General features: G+C 42.1%; 1 protein-coding gene across 1 annotated transcript in view; it reads left to right on the top strand.

Moving 5' to 3' along the window:
- Window positions 1-11,574, top strand: part of pamr1b (peptidase domain containing associated with muscle regeneration 1b) — a 143,798-nt gene extending 132,224 nt beyond the window's left edge. Inside the window, exon 14 of the mRNA XM_051692035.1 lies at window positions 7,339-11,574. Coding sequence (XP_051547995.1) covers window positions 7,339-7,422 — 84 coding nt within the window. The 3' untranslated portion in view covers window positions 7,423-11,574. The remainder of the gene's footprint in view (window positions 1-7,338) is intronic.
- The last annotated feature ends 5,793 nt before the right edge of the window (window positions 11,575-17,367 follow it).

Here is a 17,367-nt window from a genome sequence, read left to right as displayed (position 1 = left end):
AAAACAAAAACCTGTAATCTAAGAGAATGCATTACCGATTACCATTTTAGTCATGTAATTTGTAATCAGTATCGGATTATAATTCCTAAAAAATTTACCCAGAACTGTGTGTGTATACTGTATATATAAATATAATATATATATATATATATATATATATATATATAGTGCTGGGTAGTAACAGATAACATGTAATCTGGATTGCTTAATCATATTACAAAAAATCAAGTACTTGTAATTGGATTAAATTACATTTTAAAATACTCATAATTTGATTTAAATTACTTTTTTATGGATTACATGATTACATATTAACAAGGCAAAAATGTTAATGTATTGATCATCCTAATTATTTTCTTTTTTCAGTCTTTTACATTTGTCATTCTAAATCAGCACACCACTGATATATGTTTAGTAAATCTTCGGGTGTTTTCTGAAGAGAGGGGGAGGGAAAGGGTTGTGTTTATCGCACTCAGGACTGATACTCGCTACTAGCCAGGTGAAGATGGAGCAGTCTACCTCAGCATTTTACCACAGGATCTATAGAGATCATTTCATTTTTCAGGAGACACAGGGCAAAAACATCACTGTGCAATGTAGGGATGTGCGAGACTAGTCGACTAAACGGTTCTTATGCTGCTAGACGACATTGGGATTACTAGTCGGTTAATATTTCCCCCCATTAAACTGATCATCATTTTTACACATTTACATTTGGCTTTAAATTTTTACAGAGGCAGCATTTAAATTACTGTAATATTAATGTTACATATTTTAAATATAATTAATATTACAAATATTATATAAAAAAGAGGATATCTGGAGCAGATACAAAGTTTCATTTCGGCCGTGCCCCGCCCCGGTTCCTTTCTTACCGGAAGTGCATGAGGAGCTGACAAGATCGTGGGGGGCACCTTTTACTACCCGGTCCCAATCTTTCAGCTTACCCGCTCTCACTACCCTTGATTGTGGGGCGGCCAAGTGGTGCCTGTGCCAGGTCAGGGAGGACGAGGAGCAGATCATCCTAGTAGCACCCTACTGGCCCACCCAGACGTGGTTCTCGGACCTCACGCTCCTCACGACAACCCCCCCTGGTGAATTCCCCTGAGGAAGGACCTTCTTTCTCAGGGACGGGGCACCATCTGGCTCCCTCTACAAGGCGCCTGTATGTCTTGAAGTGGCGTCTGTTCGCTAAGTGGTGTTCTTCCCGAGGCGAAGACCCCCAGAGATGCACAGTCGGTTCGGTGCTTTCCTTCCTGCAGGAGAGGCTGGAGGGGCGGCTGTCCCCCTCCACCTTGAAGGTGTATGTAGCCGCCATTTCGGCACATCACGAGGCAGTGGATGGTAAGTATTTGGGGGAAGCATGACTTGATCATCAGGTTCCTGAGAGGCCCTAGGAGGTTGAATCCCTCCAGACCACGCCTCATGCCCTCGTGGGACCTCTCTATAGTCCTGCGTGGTCTACAGGGTGCTCCCTTTGAGCCTCTGGAGTCAGTTGAGCTTAAGGCACTCTTTTTGAAGACTGCCCTCCTGACTGCGCTCACTTTCCATCAAGAGGGTATGGGACCTGCAGGCATTCTCTGTCAGCGAATTGTGCCTGGAGTTCGGTCCGGGTTACTCTCACATGATCCTGAGACCCCAGCCAGGCTATGTGCCCAAGGTTCCCACGATCCTGTTTAGGGATCAGGTGGTGAACCTGCAAGCGCTGCCCCAGGAGGAGTCAGACCCAGGCTTGGCATTGCTGTGTCCAGTTCGTGCTTATGCATCTATTTGGATCACACGCAGAGCTTTAGAAGCTCCGAGCAGCTCTTTGTCTGCTTTGGTGGACAGCAGAAAGGAAGCGCTGTCTCCAAACAGAGGATCGCCCACTGGGTCGTTGACGCCATCGTGATGGCATATCACACCCAGAACGTGCCACCCCCGTGGGGCTACGAGCCCACTCTACTAGGAGTGTAGCGGCCTCCTGGGCTCTGACCAGTAGCACCTCTTTGGCAGATATATGCAGAGCAGCGGGCTGGGCAACACCCAACACCTTTGCGAGGTTCTATACTCTCCGGGTTGAGCCAGTTTCGTCCCATGTGTTGTCAGGTCCGAACAGGTAAGTTCTGGGACAGCTGGGCAGGTGTACCGCTTGCGCATAGCGCCTTTCCCCTCCCATGAGGTGAAGACGTGCACTTTTGACTCCCGGTCGTGTTCACAAGTTGTGATCCCTGGATGACTTTCCTCCTTAGCTCTGTGGCAGACGAGTTTGCGGAGAAACTCGCTGCCGGCCCAGTACATGTGCTAATTAGGCCCTGTACTGAGGTAGGTGCTCCACATGTGGTGGTTCCCCGTAAGTGACCCCATGTGATATCTTCTGCTAAATCGTTTCCCTGTCGGTAAACTGCGTCTTCCTCTGCCCCGGTCACCATGTTTGTAGAAACTCCTACCTACCATGGGACTTCTCCACATGACATACTTCCGACAAGACTCGGTAAGACCATGTGATGTATTTCCACTCAAAATACCCCCCCCCCTCCCCTTTTTTTCTCTGGGTGGGGTGTGGTCTCCGCGGTGTCTTCCCCTTGGGAGTGACACCCCCCTGACATAGACATTTACGGCCTCCAGTCGGTTAACAAATTCCACTCTTTTTGGGGAGAATAAAAGAGGAAAAGAGGCCACAGCTGGATTAGCCTGTCCCTATTTGTTGGGCAGTCGACTTGTTCCCTAAGGACCATTAGATGCTCATAAGAGTGTTGGGGGAGGTTACGTGACGGCCTGGTGCACTGGCTATGAGGCACACAGCGGTCTGCCCGTCTCGCACCGCCAGTCCACATAACACAGTTCAGTTAGTTGTGGCATTTTGTATAGGGACCCCTAGTGTCACTACATCGACACAACGTCGAGTGAGTGACAGATAGGAAATGTCCTGGTTACATTCGTAACCTCCATTCCCGGATGGAGGGAACGAGACGTTGTGTCCCTCTTGCCACAACACTGAACTACCCACTGAAATGGCCAGGACCTTGTCTTGGCTCCTCAGCACAAAACCTGAGTGAGTGGTTGCATACCAGCTCCTTTTATACTCGTACGTCCGGGGGAGTGGCATGCAAATTGCACTCGCCAATTCCCATTGGCCTTTTTTCAAAAAGCAGAGGTGTTTGGGGCTCCCAAGAGTGACCCCTAGTGTCACTACATCAACACAACGTCTCGTTCCCTCCATAAGGGAACGGAGGTTATGAAAGTAACCAGGATGTTAATTTTGCTCATCAAAAAGTGTATGCTTTTGATTAAGTAGCCTAGAAAATTACTGTTTATTTTCAACGAGGTGCCGACAGCTTAATGGGTTAAACTATCTTTTATTCTGTGTGCATGTCATGTTTAGAATACATTCGATTTATTGTAGGCTACATCACAGGCCTATTTTTTCTATCCTATGGCTATTTTGATTGTATTTTTTTTACATCGTAACTGTTATTGGTTAACGTTCTTTACTGAACAGCTGTCATATTAGATCAATGGCTAATGCACGACTGCACGTCGTGAAATACGTGCAACTTTTCAGTGCATTTTTTTCCCTCGTAGATTTGGCTTAGTCTACATGTTAATTATTTTCAACAATGTCCTGACTGTTTTAATATATTAAGTAACTTTTATGTGGTGAATTCCGTTTTGAACAGGCTGTGTTGCCCTATTGGTCCTGCACTATTCATTCAATTGTTTTCAATAAATATTCCTGTTAAATATTCACTAACATTGATTCAGTGAATGCGTGTCATGTTATATATTTATTGTGCAATGATCATAATGCAAGGTGAGCACGTCGCAGATAAATGCCCCTTTTCATTTGAATTTTGCTTCGGATTTGGAATAGATTAAGTATTTTAAATGGGTCGCATTAACAAATTTTTTTGACTGTTTTCTGAAGGTTGGTTTCTTTTTAGACTAGTCAACTTCAAAAATTCTGTTTAAACATCAGTGAAATTAGTCATTCAGCACATCCCTAATGCAATGTAAACTCTGCCTTCCAAAAGTTAATATTCTGTCAACTGTGACGGATTCTACGTCAAAACTAAGAAGCATTTGGAGGAACTTTACATTGAAAATCCAACCAAATCAAATACATTTTTTCAATTATTATTTGAATTATCACTCTGTGTGTAATATAGTCATGTGTCACAATGTCTTTTGAAGGGTTTTGTCCATCAAATGCATCAAAATACACAAATACAAACCATTTCATATTCAATTGGATTAGTGCTGCAAAGTTTCTTTAAGTTTCTTAAATTGTTTTTGTAGATGGCATCACAAATATATATGAATGCACTTAAGGTGAAGTGATAACTTTGAGACATTTCTGTGATGCTGATTCACAAATATAACTGGTCTGATCTCTTACTACATGTGGATAGCATTTGTAAAATGGCAAAATTGCATGACTACATTTGTGTAGTCACTTTCTCCTGTGTCCGGGCGCGAGGGGTGGCTGCTTTACTAGAGCGGCCTGGCTTCCCATGGGCCTCGGCGCTTGAGGGGAATGGTGGCCCAGCTTCCTGGCCTGTTGGCCACGATTCATGCTCCAATCTCCTGGCATTGCATCTAATTCGCACCAGAGATCCAGGGTGCGGGTTCGGCAATGCATCTAATTTGCGCTGGACCCTCCCCACTCCGTTCCTGGACCTACGAAAATGCCAGCGGGGAGAGACCAGTTTCCCAAGGAGAGGCGCGCTCAATTTTTAAAGACAGCGGTGATGAGGCTCTTCATTGACTTCAGGTGCACCTCATTACACGCCGCCAAATGGGGAATAGTTACTACACACCTCCTCTCTCTCCTGCCCACTCCATCAGGAGTTTTTTGAATTTGTATTATGTACTTTTATTAGCATTAGCATTTCTCATTTGGCATCCAGAGAGATGGGGAGAGATGAAATGCCATGCATCTGAAAGTGTCTTTACAGTTTATTTGTTTCAAAAATAGGTCTGATTCAAATCATAGAGTTTACAATATAGAGTGTATGTATGTATATATATATATATATATATATATATATATATATATATATATATATATAGTATATACACTGATCAGCGACAACATTAAAACCACCTGCCTTATATTGTGTAGGTCCCCCTTGTGCCGCCAAAACAGTGCCAACACAAAGGTACGGAGTGTTTATCTGAGGTACCGTAGACTTTGTCAGTTTGAACCATTCTCTGTTGACCTCTCTCATCAACAAGGCATTTCCGTCCACAGAACTGATGCTCACTGGATGTTTTTTTTTTGTTTGTTTGTTTTTGTTATTGGTACCATTCTGAGTAAATTCTAGAGACAGTTGTGCATGAAAATCCAAGGAGATCAGCAGTTACAGAAATACTCAAACCAGCCCGTCTGGCACCAACAATCATCCATGCGGTTATCTAATCAGCCAATCGTGTAGCAGCAGTGCAGTGCATAAAATCATTCAGATATGGGTCAGGAGCTTCAGTTAATGTTCACATCAACCATCAGAATGGGAAAAAAATGTGATCTCAATGATTTGGACCGTGGCATGATTGTTGGTGCCAGATGGGCTGGTTTGAGTATTTCTGTAACTGCAGATCTCCTGGGATTTTCACGCACAACAGTCTCTAGAATTTACTCAGAATGGTGCCAAAAACAAACAAAAAAACATCCAGTGAGCAGCAGTTCTGTGGACAGAAATGCCTTGTTGATGAGAGAGGTCAACAGAGGTGGCCAGACTGGTTCGAACTGACAAAGCCTTCGGTAACTCAGATAACTGCTCTGTACAATTGTGGTGAGAAGAATAGCATCTCAGAGTGCCATTCTGAGATGCGGGTTGGCGCTGTTTTGGCGGCACGAGTAGGACCTACACAATATTAGGCAGGTGGTTTTAATGTTGTGGCTGATCGGTGTGTGTGTGTTTGTATATATATGATATATTCTGTATATATGGCATGTGGTGGACTTTTAAAATGAGGAGGCAGAGTGCCATTGCACATTTTTTTGTTTTGATTTGTTTTTTTACAAGTCCAATGTAAATTCCTATTTCAGTTCCAGTTGACATTTATAAAGCTTTCAGGTTACACTCATTCAAATCTGAAATCTGATTTATCACAACATATGATATCAAAAGTATCCCTACATAAAAATATATGCTGTAAAAAGTTGCATACCTATGTAGAAATGCAACAACATATTAACAAACAGGGTTGGGGAGTAACGGAATACATGTAACGGGATTACGTATTTAAAATACAAAATATAAGTAACTGTATTCCACTACAGTTACCATTTAAATAATTGGTAATTAGAATACAGTTACATTCAAAAAGTATTTTGATTACTGAAGAGATTACTTTGCATTTAATTGTCATTTGTTTCATTTAATATTTAGTCTTTTCAGATGGAAAACATTTATACATATAAATGATGCGATCCAAAGTGCATTTGAACAGCAGTGAAACACTTTCTTACGATGTGTTACATTCATACAAGCAGACAGAGAAGTAAGTTTGAAGTTAGTTTGGAGCAGAAGAAATATAAATAAACCTTGTGTAAATTGTCAGCCTTATGCTAAGTTAAAATGTTATTTCTAGCCATTTTACATGCACATGTTACCAGGCACGATTTTTTTTATCAAGAAAATTCACGTTGGATCATAATTTCTTTTTTTCTAGTAAGACTTTGATATTAGGGCAAAAATCGTATTCTTGATAATATTTGTATTGTTTTCCTGTAAAAATATCTAAAAATCCTTAAAACAAGATCAATTAGATTTATCTTGTTTTAGAAACAACACTGCATAAGATATTTAGGTTTTTTAGAGAATGTATTTTTAACATGTGTATTTTGTCTTACTGTACTGGCTGAGTTTTTATAGTCAAAACAAGTGAAAAAATCTACCAGTACTGACCTAGAGTAATCTAATGAAATACGTTCCAAATTAAATTTTACAGCATGTATTCTGTAATTTGTAGTGGAATACATTTCAAAAGTAACCCTCCCTCCCTGTTGTCCGATATATTACACACATTTTCCTTAAATCAAAATTTACTATCATAGAATTTGAATAGGCTTTGTACATATATGATCAAACAAAAATAACTATTATATATATCTCAATTGCCATTTATCAGATTTCTGTACAGGAAGGCATATGATATACCTTTTAACTTACACTGTAAATAAGCATGAAATACTCATATTTTAAGTTCATATTAACAGTTAATTAAATCAAGTCAAACCAAAGACACATCAAGAGTATGCATTGTATTATAGTCATTATTTTTACATTGTCTTATATGTACAAGAATTCAGCAACAAGTATATTTAATGTATATTTCATCTGTTTGTCACAGATTATTGAGGAAGGACCTAAACGCAGAGAAGCAAGTTTAAGGCTTTTATTTAAAAGAATAAAATACAAACAAACACTCTCATAAGTGAGAGAAACCAACAAACTAAAACAAAACCAAGGCAAGACTGACCGAAGAACAGGAACAAACACGGCATCTCAAAAGCAGACAAATGCATATAACGATCATGCAGAGACATGAGGGAAGAGGGCACAATATATAGAGAGGAAAGCACATGAAGGGCAGCTGAAACTAATTAACATAACAAGGACTAAACAAGGGAGAGTGACAAGAAGAACAAGGAGGTGGAGTCAGGGACGCACATGGCAAGACAAATACCATGTGCTAACATACAAGACCAAACAGACAGGAGTGTACATGGTGATGAAGAATCAAACACAGCCATGTGCACTCACACAACACACAAGATTGACAGAAGAGCGCATGGCAAGAGAACTGAACCCAAAGCCATGCGCTCATAAAGACGAGACAAGGAGCAAGAGTGTCCGAATCCCGACTCAGAACAGAAACCAAACTAGGCTGAAGAGTCAGGACCCAGACACCATGCTCCGAACATGAAAACACAAATACAGAACATGGATGCCAGGATCCTGTCACCACACAATAAACATGACCGAATTGACAGGATCCTGACACTGTTGGCTTATTATGTTTATAGTCATCTTATTTTTGGATAATTTGTCATTTACTTCTTGGTAAACTCTACAGGTTTCATGAAGGCACAAGCTCCCACATTTAAGAGCAAGTGCTCAAGCGGCTCACCAGCACACCATTTCATGTTTCAAGTCATTTCAAGTTCATTTTGATTTGGATGTGACCGAAAGTGCCATTTTCTGTTTACTGTGCAAATAGTTTCTCTGCTTACATCAGTTTGTCCCATTCATAGCGATCTGTGGAGACCTGTTGCGAGGACGAGAGCATGAGAGGCATGCAATATCGCATTGACTGACTAACAGCATATTGAACGAATCAGCGCTAATCGGAGCCAGTGTCTCCCCTCACGTGACTTGTCGCCTATAATCGGCGGTTATCCCACCTCACATTCAAGCCACTCTTAGGAGCTCACTGATTTTGCAATGAGCTGAATGGAGGTTTGAGAGATGCTGCCTCCCTCTGAAACTTCTTCCGCTGGTATCTCTGTTTGACAGAGTGACTTTAGAAATATGATTGCTTTACACATTGTTTGAGCTCACATTTTGTGATATTATATTTTTTTTTATTTTACAGTATGTACAATTGTTATTTTTCTCACCCAAATTTTTGAGGAGGCAGTTGGTGGGTGATTTCTGAATGTTGGGTTCCTGATGGGACATGGGCAAAAACACAGGCAACAATTCATTTATAAATATATATTATTATGCATTTATTCCTAAAGGCGCAACAATGCTAGGATTAAAATAATGGAAAGATGACAGGAAAACCCGACATTGTCACGCCATGCCCTCATCGGTCTCATCTCCAGCCATCATCCACTCCAACTCACTCCACTCTAATCAGTTTCACCTGTTCTCAGCTCATCACCAAGACTTTACATATACATGTTCACCCTCATTGTCTAGTCTCATCAATGACAAGTATGACTTAGTTTGCTGATGGTTTTCTGTCTTTGTTTTCATCATCACCCTGCTGAAAATTAAATCTGTGTTTGGGTTCTAACCATCTTCTGTTTCCTTCATGATCGTGACAGTAATATTGTTCTCCCCCTTTATTACAGCAACTAAAAAAATCTACTTGTTTATTGATTGTTTTGCGCTTGCACCTCTGTAATCTGTCCTCTGTTGTGGACTTTCACACAACAGACACATTTACATGGGAGACATTTAAAAATAATAACAATAATAATATCATTTTGGGACACATTTTGTCTTGCGTATACACAAGTGATGCCACCTCCAACCGTAAGACATGGGATACTTCATGTGCCACTGCCTGAACCTTGGACTTCGGATGGATCGAACCTCACCAAAATTACCTACCAGCTGAACTGCAATACATCTCACTGATCTCTGCCTGCATTACCTTATTCTAATGATGGACTACACTCTTAAAATGTAATACATAGACTTCTCAATGAATTGCAAGCAAAAGCATAAATCAGCCAAATAACAAAGGACAATGCATCTATGTGAACTTCTGCAGTTAATCCAGGATGGACATTACTATTAATCTTACAGTTCGTACAAAATCATTGTTTAAACATTGGTTCTAAACACTTATTTAGTTTACTAATTATAAACCATGACTGCACTACACACACACAAAAAAACTAATATTGGCATTATATTCATGCTGTAAGCCAGAGGGAAGCTGGCCCCCACAGTTTCTCCCAAGTTTATTTTTCTCCATTAACCAACATCTTATGGATCCCATGTTGCATTTGTAAGCTTTGATGATGATTAAATAAATTGTATATTGTGGCCATGAATTAAGAAATCGTGATCTGGAAAAGATCACGGATATCGGTGGATCTATACAAAGTGTTTGCAACAAGGTATTTGTATCAGAATAGAAGCAAGGATCATTCTCTCTATGATTGACCCCATTTACTTGACACCTGAGATGGAGGCAGTATTTTGTGCACAGACCAAATTTAATTTGGCATTTAGACTTATACAACAAACTGAAGCCCTATGGAATATGCATGAATGGCTGTATTGATGGCTTTTCACATAAGATAATTTGGTTAAGGGCAGCTTTCACCAACAGCGGCCCACAAGTTATTGGGGGCTACTTCACTGAAACAACTGAGTGCTTTGAAGGGTTCCCCAGGCTTGTGCGAGCTGACATGGGCATGGAGAATGTGGTGGCGAGAGATATACAGCGGAATTTGTGGAGAAACGATGAGGACACCAGATCAGTAGAAAGCAGTTACATTACAGGGACAAGCACTGCAAACCAGAGCATTGAAAGCTGGCGGGGAGTGATAAGAAAGGAGGGAATTGAACACTGGATCACACTCCTAGAAGAATTCAAGGATGAAGGACTTTTCACTGGTGATTTTTTTTGACAAAGCTCTGTCACAGTTCTCCATGTTAATCATCCAGGTAAAGCTACTGTATCTGCACAGTTTTTGTAAATGCAAATTGACAATTATTGCTTGATTGCTCTACCAATATGATCTCTCCTATGCATTCCTGTAATACAGCTAGCAAACTTCAGCATTGGACAGACATTGGGGCTGGGTTCCCCGATAATGTTGCCATTTAAGCTTTTAAGATCATCTTAACTAATGTCGCTCATTTTTTACTAGAGAGTAACACCTTTTTCTCAAATCAGCACATATAAAGTAGAACTTAATAATTCATTATGGGAGCTGTCCGGTCCAAATTGTTGCTGATCACTTTGGCCAGTATGTCTAGGAGTTTGTCTTCTCTACACGAAAATAATGTGAAAATACTAACAAACATGGAAATTGTTTATAAATTTGTCGAGGCATCGAAATATATTTACTATTAATGAATTTAATTAAAATGTAGCCAAGTGGAAAAATGTCATGTAATTTAACTCTGGTCATAAATTGGACATGGCCACTTTAAAAGTTTTGCGACACCCGCTGTGTTACACACGTGTGCTGGTTAGAATGTGAGAGCATATGTTGAGAAAGAGAGCCCCGGTTTTGTTCATCGGTTGATAATTCTTTGGGTCAATATAAAATTCTACACAAAATGTTGTTAAATTGCATTAAATATGTGTTCACAAGAGTCATATGTTAAAATTGAGAGTTTGTTATGGATTATTTTTGAAGGATGCATATGGATTGCATGAGTGGAGTTTGACCATGTTTGTGCACACGTGCAAGAACTGGGTATGTAAATTTAGAATTAATAGTATCTTATTTAATGATTTATAGCCCAGAGTGTTTTCCAATTAAACGAGCATGTGTAATGAGAACTGTATTATTTTAAACTGTTGTACATGACCTTAAAGCCTGGTTAGAAATGCATAAAAAGCTTTGAGTGATTTAAGCATGTGTTAAATGCATAAAATGCTGTGAATGATATATGCATGTATTAAGGTGATGTATTCTGAAGCATGGGTAGGCTAATGTCCTGTTTGTATTTTCTTTTGACATTAGCCTCTACCATATTTCATTTTTCTATTTCATTTCCATTTTACATTTTACCATCTTTTTAACATATATACAGCCCCATCGACCACTGTTTTAGTTTTTTTCTTTTGTTTTTATAAACAGCCATCAGAATAAAACCCCAAAATATATTTTTGTATCCTGTGGTGATTATTTTCAACCCACTGGCTACATTTTTGGTACCAGGAGTGGGGTATCTGACTGTTGGGAGTCAATAGGTAAAAAAAAATTATAATCTTTTTGAAATACGGTAGAGGTGAAGACACAGAGAGGAGGCTTCAGTGGTGCAGTTGTCCAGTGAACAGACGTCAGCCAGAGGTGACATGGAAAGGTGACAAGACTGCTGGATGAGAGAGAGAGGGCACCTGACTTCTGCTGATTCCACAGGGGTACTGTTTGATGAGACACCTATCCAGTGACTTTCTAAAAGCAAGAAAATAAGTACATTATACAGACAGTCAGCAACACATCCTTTGGTTTCAACATTACACACTGATTAAAAGACTTTTTGTTTTGCCAACAAGTGAACGGACAACTTTTTTTTTTTTTTTTTACAGAGTAGAACTGAGATAATTTGAACATTTCAAAATGTCACAATATGATGATGATAGTCCAGTATTACAAAATACTAATGATGAACATGGTGCAGGTAGTAGTATGCATGATGTTCAGGGACAGATTCAAGAACTCAATAAAGCATGACGAGATCATGGCAGCTTTCAGCAATTTGAGTAGAGAGCCAATCAGGTCTTATGTATATGTGTCAAGAGAGTGTCTCACCCAACCATTTAGTGGTGACTTCAGCAAAGATGGGAGACATGTTGATGAGTTTATTAAAGAAGTAAAGAGGGTGTTATATGCTAGAAATCAGACCACCTAGGACCAGTTAGACCTCGTACTGAAACATTCATCAAATGCTATATCAAATGTGAATTTGGCAGTCCGAGATCAATTCATTGAGGGGATTAGGAATGCAGGCCTTAGAAGGGAGCTTCATAAGCTTGTGAGAGACAAGCCACAGTCAACACTTATTGAAGTGCAAGATGAAGCCCTTATGTGGTCTCTAGAAGATCCTAAATCTTGTGTCACAAAATTAGTCAGCAACAGAAGTGTTGTGTCTGAGACAGCAGAAGCTCAGTGCGCTGTTGTTGTTATACCTGAGAAAAACCCTGCTACTGCTAATGGAGTTTTTGTTTTCATTATTATTTTTTTGTGTTTACTCTCATCCTGTAAAGCAAACTTGAGTTTGAAGAAAGGTGCTATATAAAATAAACATATTATTAATATTATTACTCTTGAAGTAAAGAAGATTGTTGCGGAACAAGGAAAAGCTATAGGAGAGCTAACACAATCTGTCGAGGAACTCATTTTGAAGTGCACTAAGTCAGAACCTATGGCTCATAGTAAAGCCAAGATACAGCCAAGGTTTACAGATGATGGCCAGCCAATATGTTTCCAGTGTAATGGTGTAGGACAAATACACTGGCAGGCAAATGTTTGGAATAATGTACAGATTTTGCTGTTTCGGAAGGAAATTGGTACTTTAATTCACCAAAGTGTCATTCAACTGATCACAAAGTATAGTCAGGACATTACTGATGTAAAAAACAGCACCATCACTATTTGAAAAAAGTCAATTTTGATCAAATCGAGACAGGCCCCATTTCCAGCAGCCATCAATTCAACACCATATCATTGAGTAACCATGCTAAATTGCTAATGTGGTACTAGAAAATCACTTGCCATTATATCAAACACAGTTGAAAGCTATTTGGTTCGTTAAATGAAGCTTAACATTGTCTTGTGTTTGCTTTTGAGTTGCCACAGTATGCAATAAACTGGCATGTCTTAAGGTCAACATTAGGTAAAAAAACAAAAATCAAAAAAGAAACGGCTTTTTCTAGAAACTCATCAGTCAATCATTGTTTTGAGGAATGAAGGCTATACAATGCTTGAAATTGCCAAAAAACTGAAGATTTCATACAAAGGTGCATACTACAGTCTTCAAAGACAAAGGACAACTGGCTCTAACAAGGACAGAAAGAGTTGTGGCAGGCCAGATGTACAACTAAACAAGAGGATAAGTACATCAGAGTCTCTAGTTTGAGAAATAGACACCTCACATGTCCTCAGCTGACAGCTTCATTGAATTCTACCAGCTCAACACCAGTTTCATGTACAACAGTAAAGAAAAGACTCAGGGGTGCAGGTCTTATAGGAAGAATTGCAAAGAAAGAGTCACTTTTGAAACAGAAAAACAAAAAGAAAAGGTTAGAGTGGGCAAAGAAACAGAGACATTGGACAACAGATAATTGGAAAAGAGTGTTATGGATCTTAACCCCATTGAGCTTTTGTGGGATCAGCTAGACTGTAAGGTGTGTGAGAAGTGCCCGACAAGACAGCCACATCTATGGCAAGTGCTACAGGAATTATGGGGTGAAATGTCACCTGAGTATCTGGACAAACTGACAGCTAGAATGCCATGGATCTGCAAAGCTGTCATTGCTGCACGTGGAGGATTTTTTTTTTTATGAGAACTTTTTGAAGTAGTTTTAGGAAGTTCTGATCATGTTTTTCAAATTGTAATAGTAATTCCCTATCTGTCACTCACTCAACGTTGTGTTGATGTAGTGACACTAGGGGTCGTCCTTGGGAGCCCCAAACACCTCTGATCTTTGAGAAAAGGCCAATGGGAATTGGCGAGTGGAATTTGCATGCCACTCCCCCGGACATACGGGTATAAAAGAGCTGGCTTGCAACCACTCATTCAGATTTTCTCTTCGGAGCCGAGTGGTTGTGTTCAGCGAGCTGAATCCTCTGCTGGCCCATTCACCTCAGAAAGCTGTTGGATTTATGGCGCATTACAGCGGCTTCTCCCCCTCTTGCACTGGTGAAATGCAGAGAACGCCCCTGGGCGCTTCAGCAGCTAAAATAATATATTCTTCCTACTGAAAGAGTATATTTTCCCTTCTAAAAAGTGGCATTAACGGGGAGTGTCTTTTTAAAGATGACTTTCCGTTTGTGTGTATTTCCTGGTTGCAGTCATTGCCTCTCTGCTTCTGATGGCCACGATCGCGGTCTTATGTGCTTGGGCGTTTCCCATGCAGAGACAGTGTTCGTGGACGGGTCATGTTCTCACTGCAAGAGCGTGACCATGGCAATGGTGTGGTCACGGTTTTTCCTTCGTTAGAGGAAACAGGGCACCATCTGGCACCCGCAATCAGACCTCTGGAACCTCCATGTCTGGCCCTTGGAGGGACGTGGAAGACCTAAGTGCCTACCACCTGCAGTGGTAGACACAATCACTCAGGCCAGGGCTCCCTCTACGAGATGCCTGTATGCCTTGAAGTGGCGTCTGTTTGCTAAGTGGTGTTCTTCCTGATGCGAAGGCCCCCAGATATTCGCAGTCGGATCAGTGCTTCCTTCCTGCAGGAGAGGCTGGAGGGGCAGCTGTCCCCCTCCATCTTGAAGGTGTATGTAGCTGCTATATCGGCACATCACAATGCAGTAGACGGTAAGTATTTGGGGACCGGGCTATGTGCACAAGTTTCCCATGACCCCATTTAGGGATCAGGTGGTGAACCTGCAAGCGCTGCCCCAGGAGGAGGCAGACCCAGCCTTGGTGTTGCTGTGTCCGATGCGTGCTTTACGCATCTATTTGGATTGCAAGCAGAGCTTTAGGAGCTCCGAGCAGCTCTTTGTCTGCTTTGGCGGGCAGTGGAAAGGGAGCGCTGTCTCCGAACAGAGGACACTGGGTCGTTAACGCCATCACGATGGCATATCACACCCAGGACATGCCGCCCCCCTTGGGGCTACGAGCCCACTCTACTAGGAGTGTGGCGGCCTCCTGGGCCCTGACCAATGGTGCCTCTTTAGAAGACATCTGCAGAGCAGAGGGCTGGGCAACACCCAACACCTTTGCGAGGTTTTACAATCTCCGGGTTGAGCTGACCTCGTCCTGTGTGTTGTCAGGTACGAGCAGGTAAGTTCCAGGACAGCTGGCCGGGTGTACCACTTGCGCATAGCGCCTTTCCCCTCCCCGAGGTGAAGACGTGCGCTTTGACTGGCCCAGTGCATGTACTAACTAGGCCCTGTACTGGGGTAGGTGCTCCACATGCACTGGTTCCCCGTAGGTAACCCCATGTGATGTATCTTCCGCAAAATGGTTTCCCTGTTGGTAAACTGCATCTTCCTTGGGCAGAGATTCTCTGACCCTGGTCACCATGTCTGTAGAGCTTCTTCCCCCTCGGGTAAGACCTACCATGGGACTTCTCCACATGACATACTTCCGACAAAACTCGGTAAGACCATGTGATGTATTTCCACTCAAATACCCTCCCCCCCCCTCCGGGCGGGGTGTGGTCTCCGCGGTGTCTTCCCCTTGGGAGTGACACCCCCCTCGACGCGGACACTTATGGCCCCCAGTCGGTAAACGATTTCCACTCTTTTTTGGGGAGAAAAAAAGAGGAGAAGAGGCCATGGCTGGGCTAGCCTGTCCCCATTTTTTTGGGCAGTCGACTTGTCCCCGAGTTGCAGGGGACCTTTCGACGCTCGTAGGAGCATTGGGGAGGTTACGTGATGGCCTGGTGCACTGGCTACGAGGCACACAGTGGTCTGCCCGTCTCACACCACCAGTCCACGTAACACAGTTCAGCTTACTGTGGCGTTTTGTATAGGGACCCCTAGTGTCACTACATCGACACAATGTCGAGTGAGTGACAGATAGGGAACATCTTGGTTACTTTCGTAACCTCCGTTCCCTGATGGAGGGAACGAGACGTTGTGTCCCTCTTGCCACAACACTGAACTACCCGCTGAAATGGCTGGGACCTTGTCTCGGCTCCTCAGCACAAAACCTGAATGAGTGGTTGCAAGCCAGCTCCTTTTATACCCGTATGTCCAGGGGAGTGGCATGCAAATTCCACTTGCCAATTCCCATTGGCCTTTTCTCAAATATCAGAGGTGTTTGGGGCATTCGGCCAATGCTATTTATTAGTTGCAAGCTCTAGTGTCTTGCGATTAAGTGAGCTGTTCTGACCCTCCGCTACTACCTGCTGGGGCGAGCCTTTGCCCTCTGTTCTGATCAAGCTCCTCTGCAGTGGCTCCACCGCATGAAGGATCACCTGTTGGTATCTGGCTCTCCAATCCTTTAAATTCAAGGTGGTCCACAGACCGGGGGCGCAGATGGTTGTGGCTGACTTTCTCTCCAGAAATGGGGGGGGGGGATAGGCAGGCTGGATGTTGCCCCGGCCTGAGTCAGCGGTGGGGGCATGTGGCATGGGGGGGCGTGTTCATGTGTCGGTCTGCGGGAGAGAGAGAGCGGTAAGGCTCGTCACCTGGTTCATAATTATCTCTAACACCTGTCTCTCATTATAGTGATGGTGGAGGGAGACTTAAAAAGGCACGCCAGAGCATCAGAGAGAGAGAGAGAGAGAGTAACCGACAACCCTACAGCCAAACACAGAGTGTTTTGCCTTTATTTTGGAAACTATTTAGTTTGTATTGACGGTTACCATCAAAGCTGAACATTAAACAGGCTGACCTTGAATCTGCTTCATTGTCTCCTAACTCCTTCATTGCCCGAACTAAGAGGTCTGCTACAGTCTTCTCTGCCAGGTTATACAACAACTGAACTGAAGGATTTTCAAATGAAAGATCCCACTCACAGTTCTTTCAGAACATTTTGGTAACGTAAACAAAAGCCCACCACTCGTGAGAGATCTGGTCTATCAAAGTCTGTACTGTCACTGATAAAGCAGTGGAAGTGTGTTAGACAGCTGGATGGCCTGCTTTATCGCATTGTGAATGACCAACATCATGGTGAATGTCAACAGCTGCTCTTACCCTTTGTCTACAAGAACAGGTCCTTGAAAGTGTTCATGACTGTATGGGACATCAGGGCATTGAGCGCATGCTAAACCTGT

This window comes from Myxocyprinus asiaticus, chromosome 48, assembly GCF_019703515.2.
Source record: "Myxocyprinus asiaticus isolate MX2 ecotype Aquarium Trade chromosome 48, UBuf_Myxa_2, whole genome shotgun sequence".
NCBI classification, from domain to species: Eukaryota; Metazoa; Chordata; class Actinopteri; order Cypriniformes; family Catostomidae; genus Myxocyprinus; species Myxocyprinus asiaticus.
This window is presented reverse-complemented; position numbering and strand designations above follow the sequence as displayed.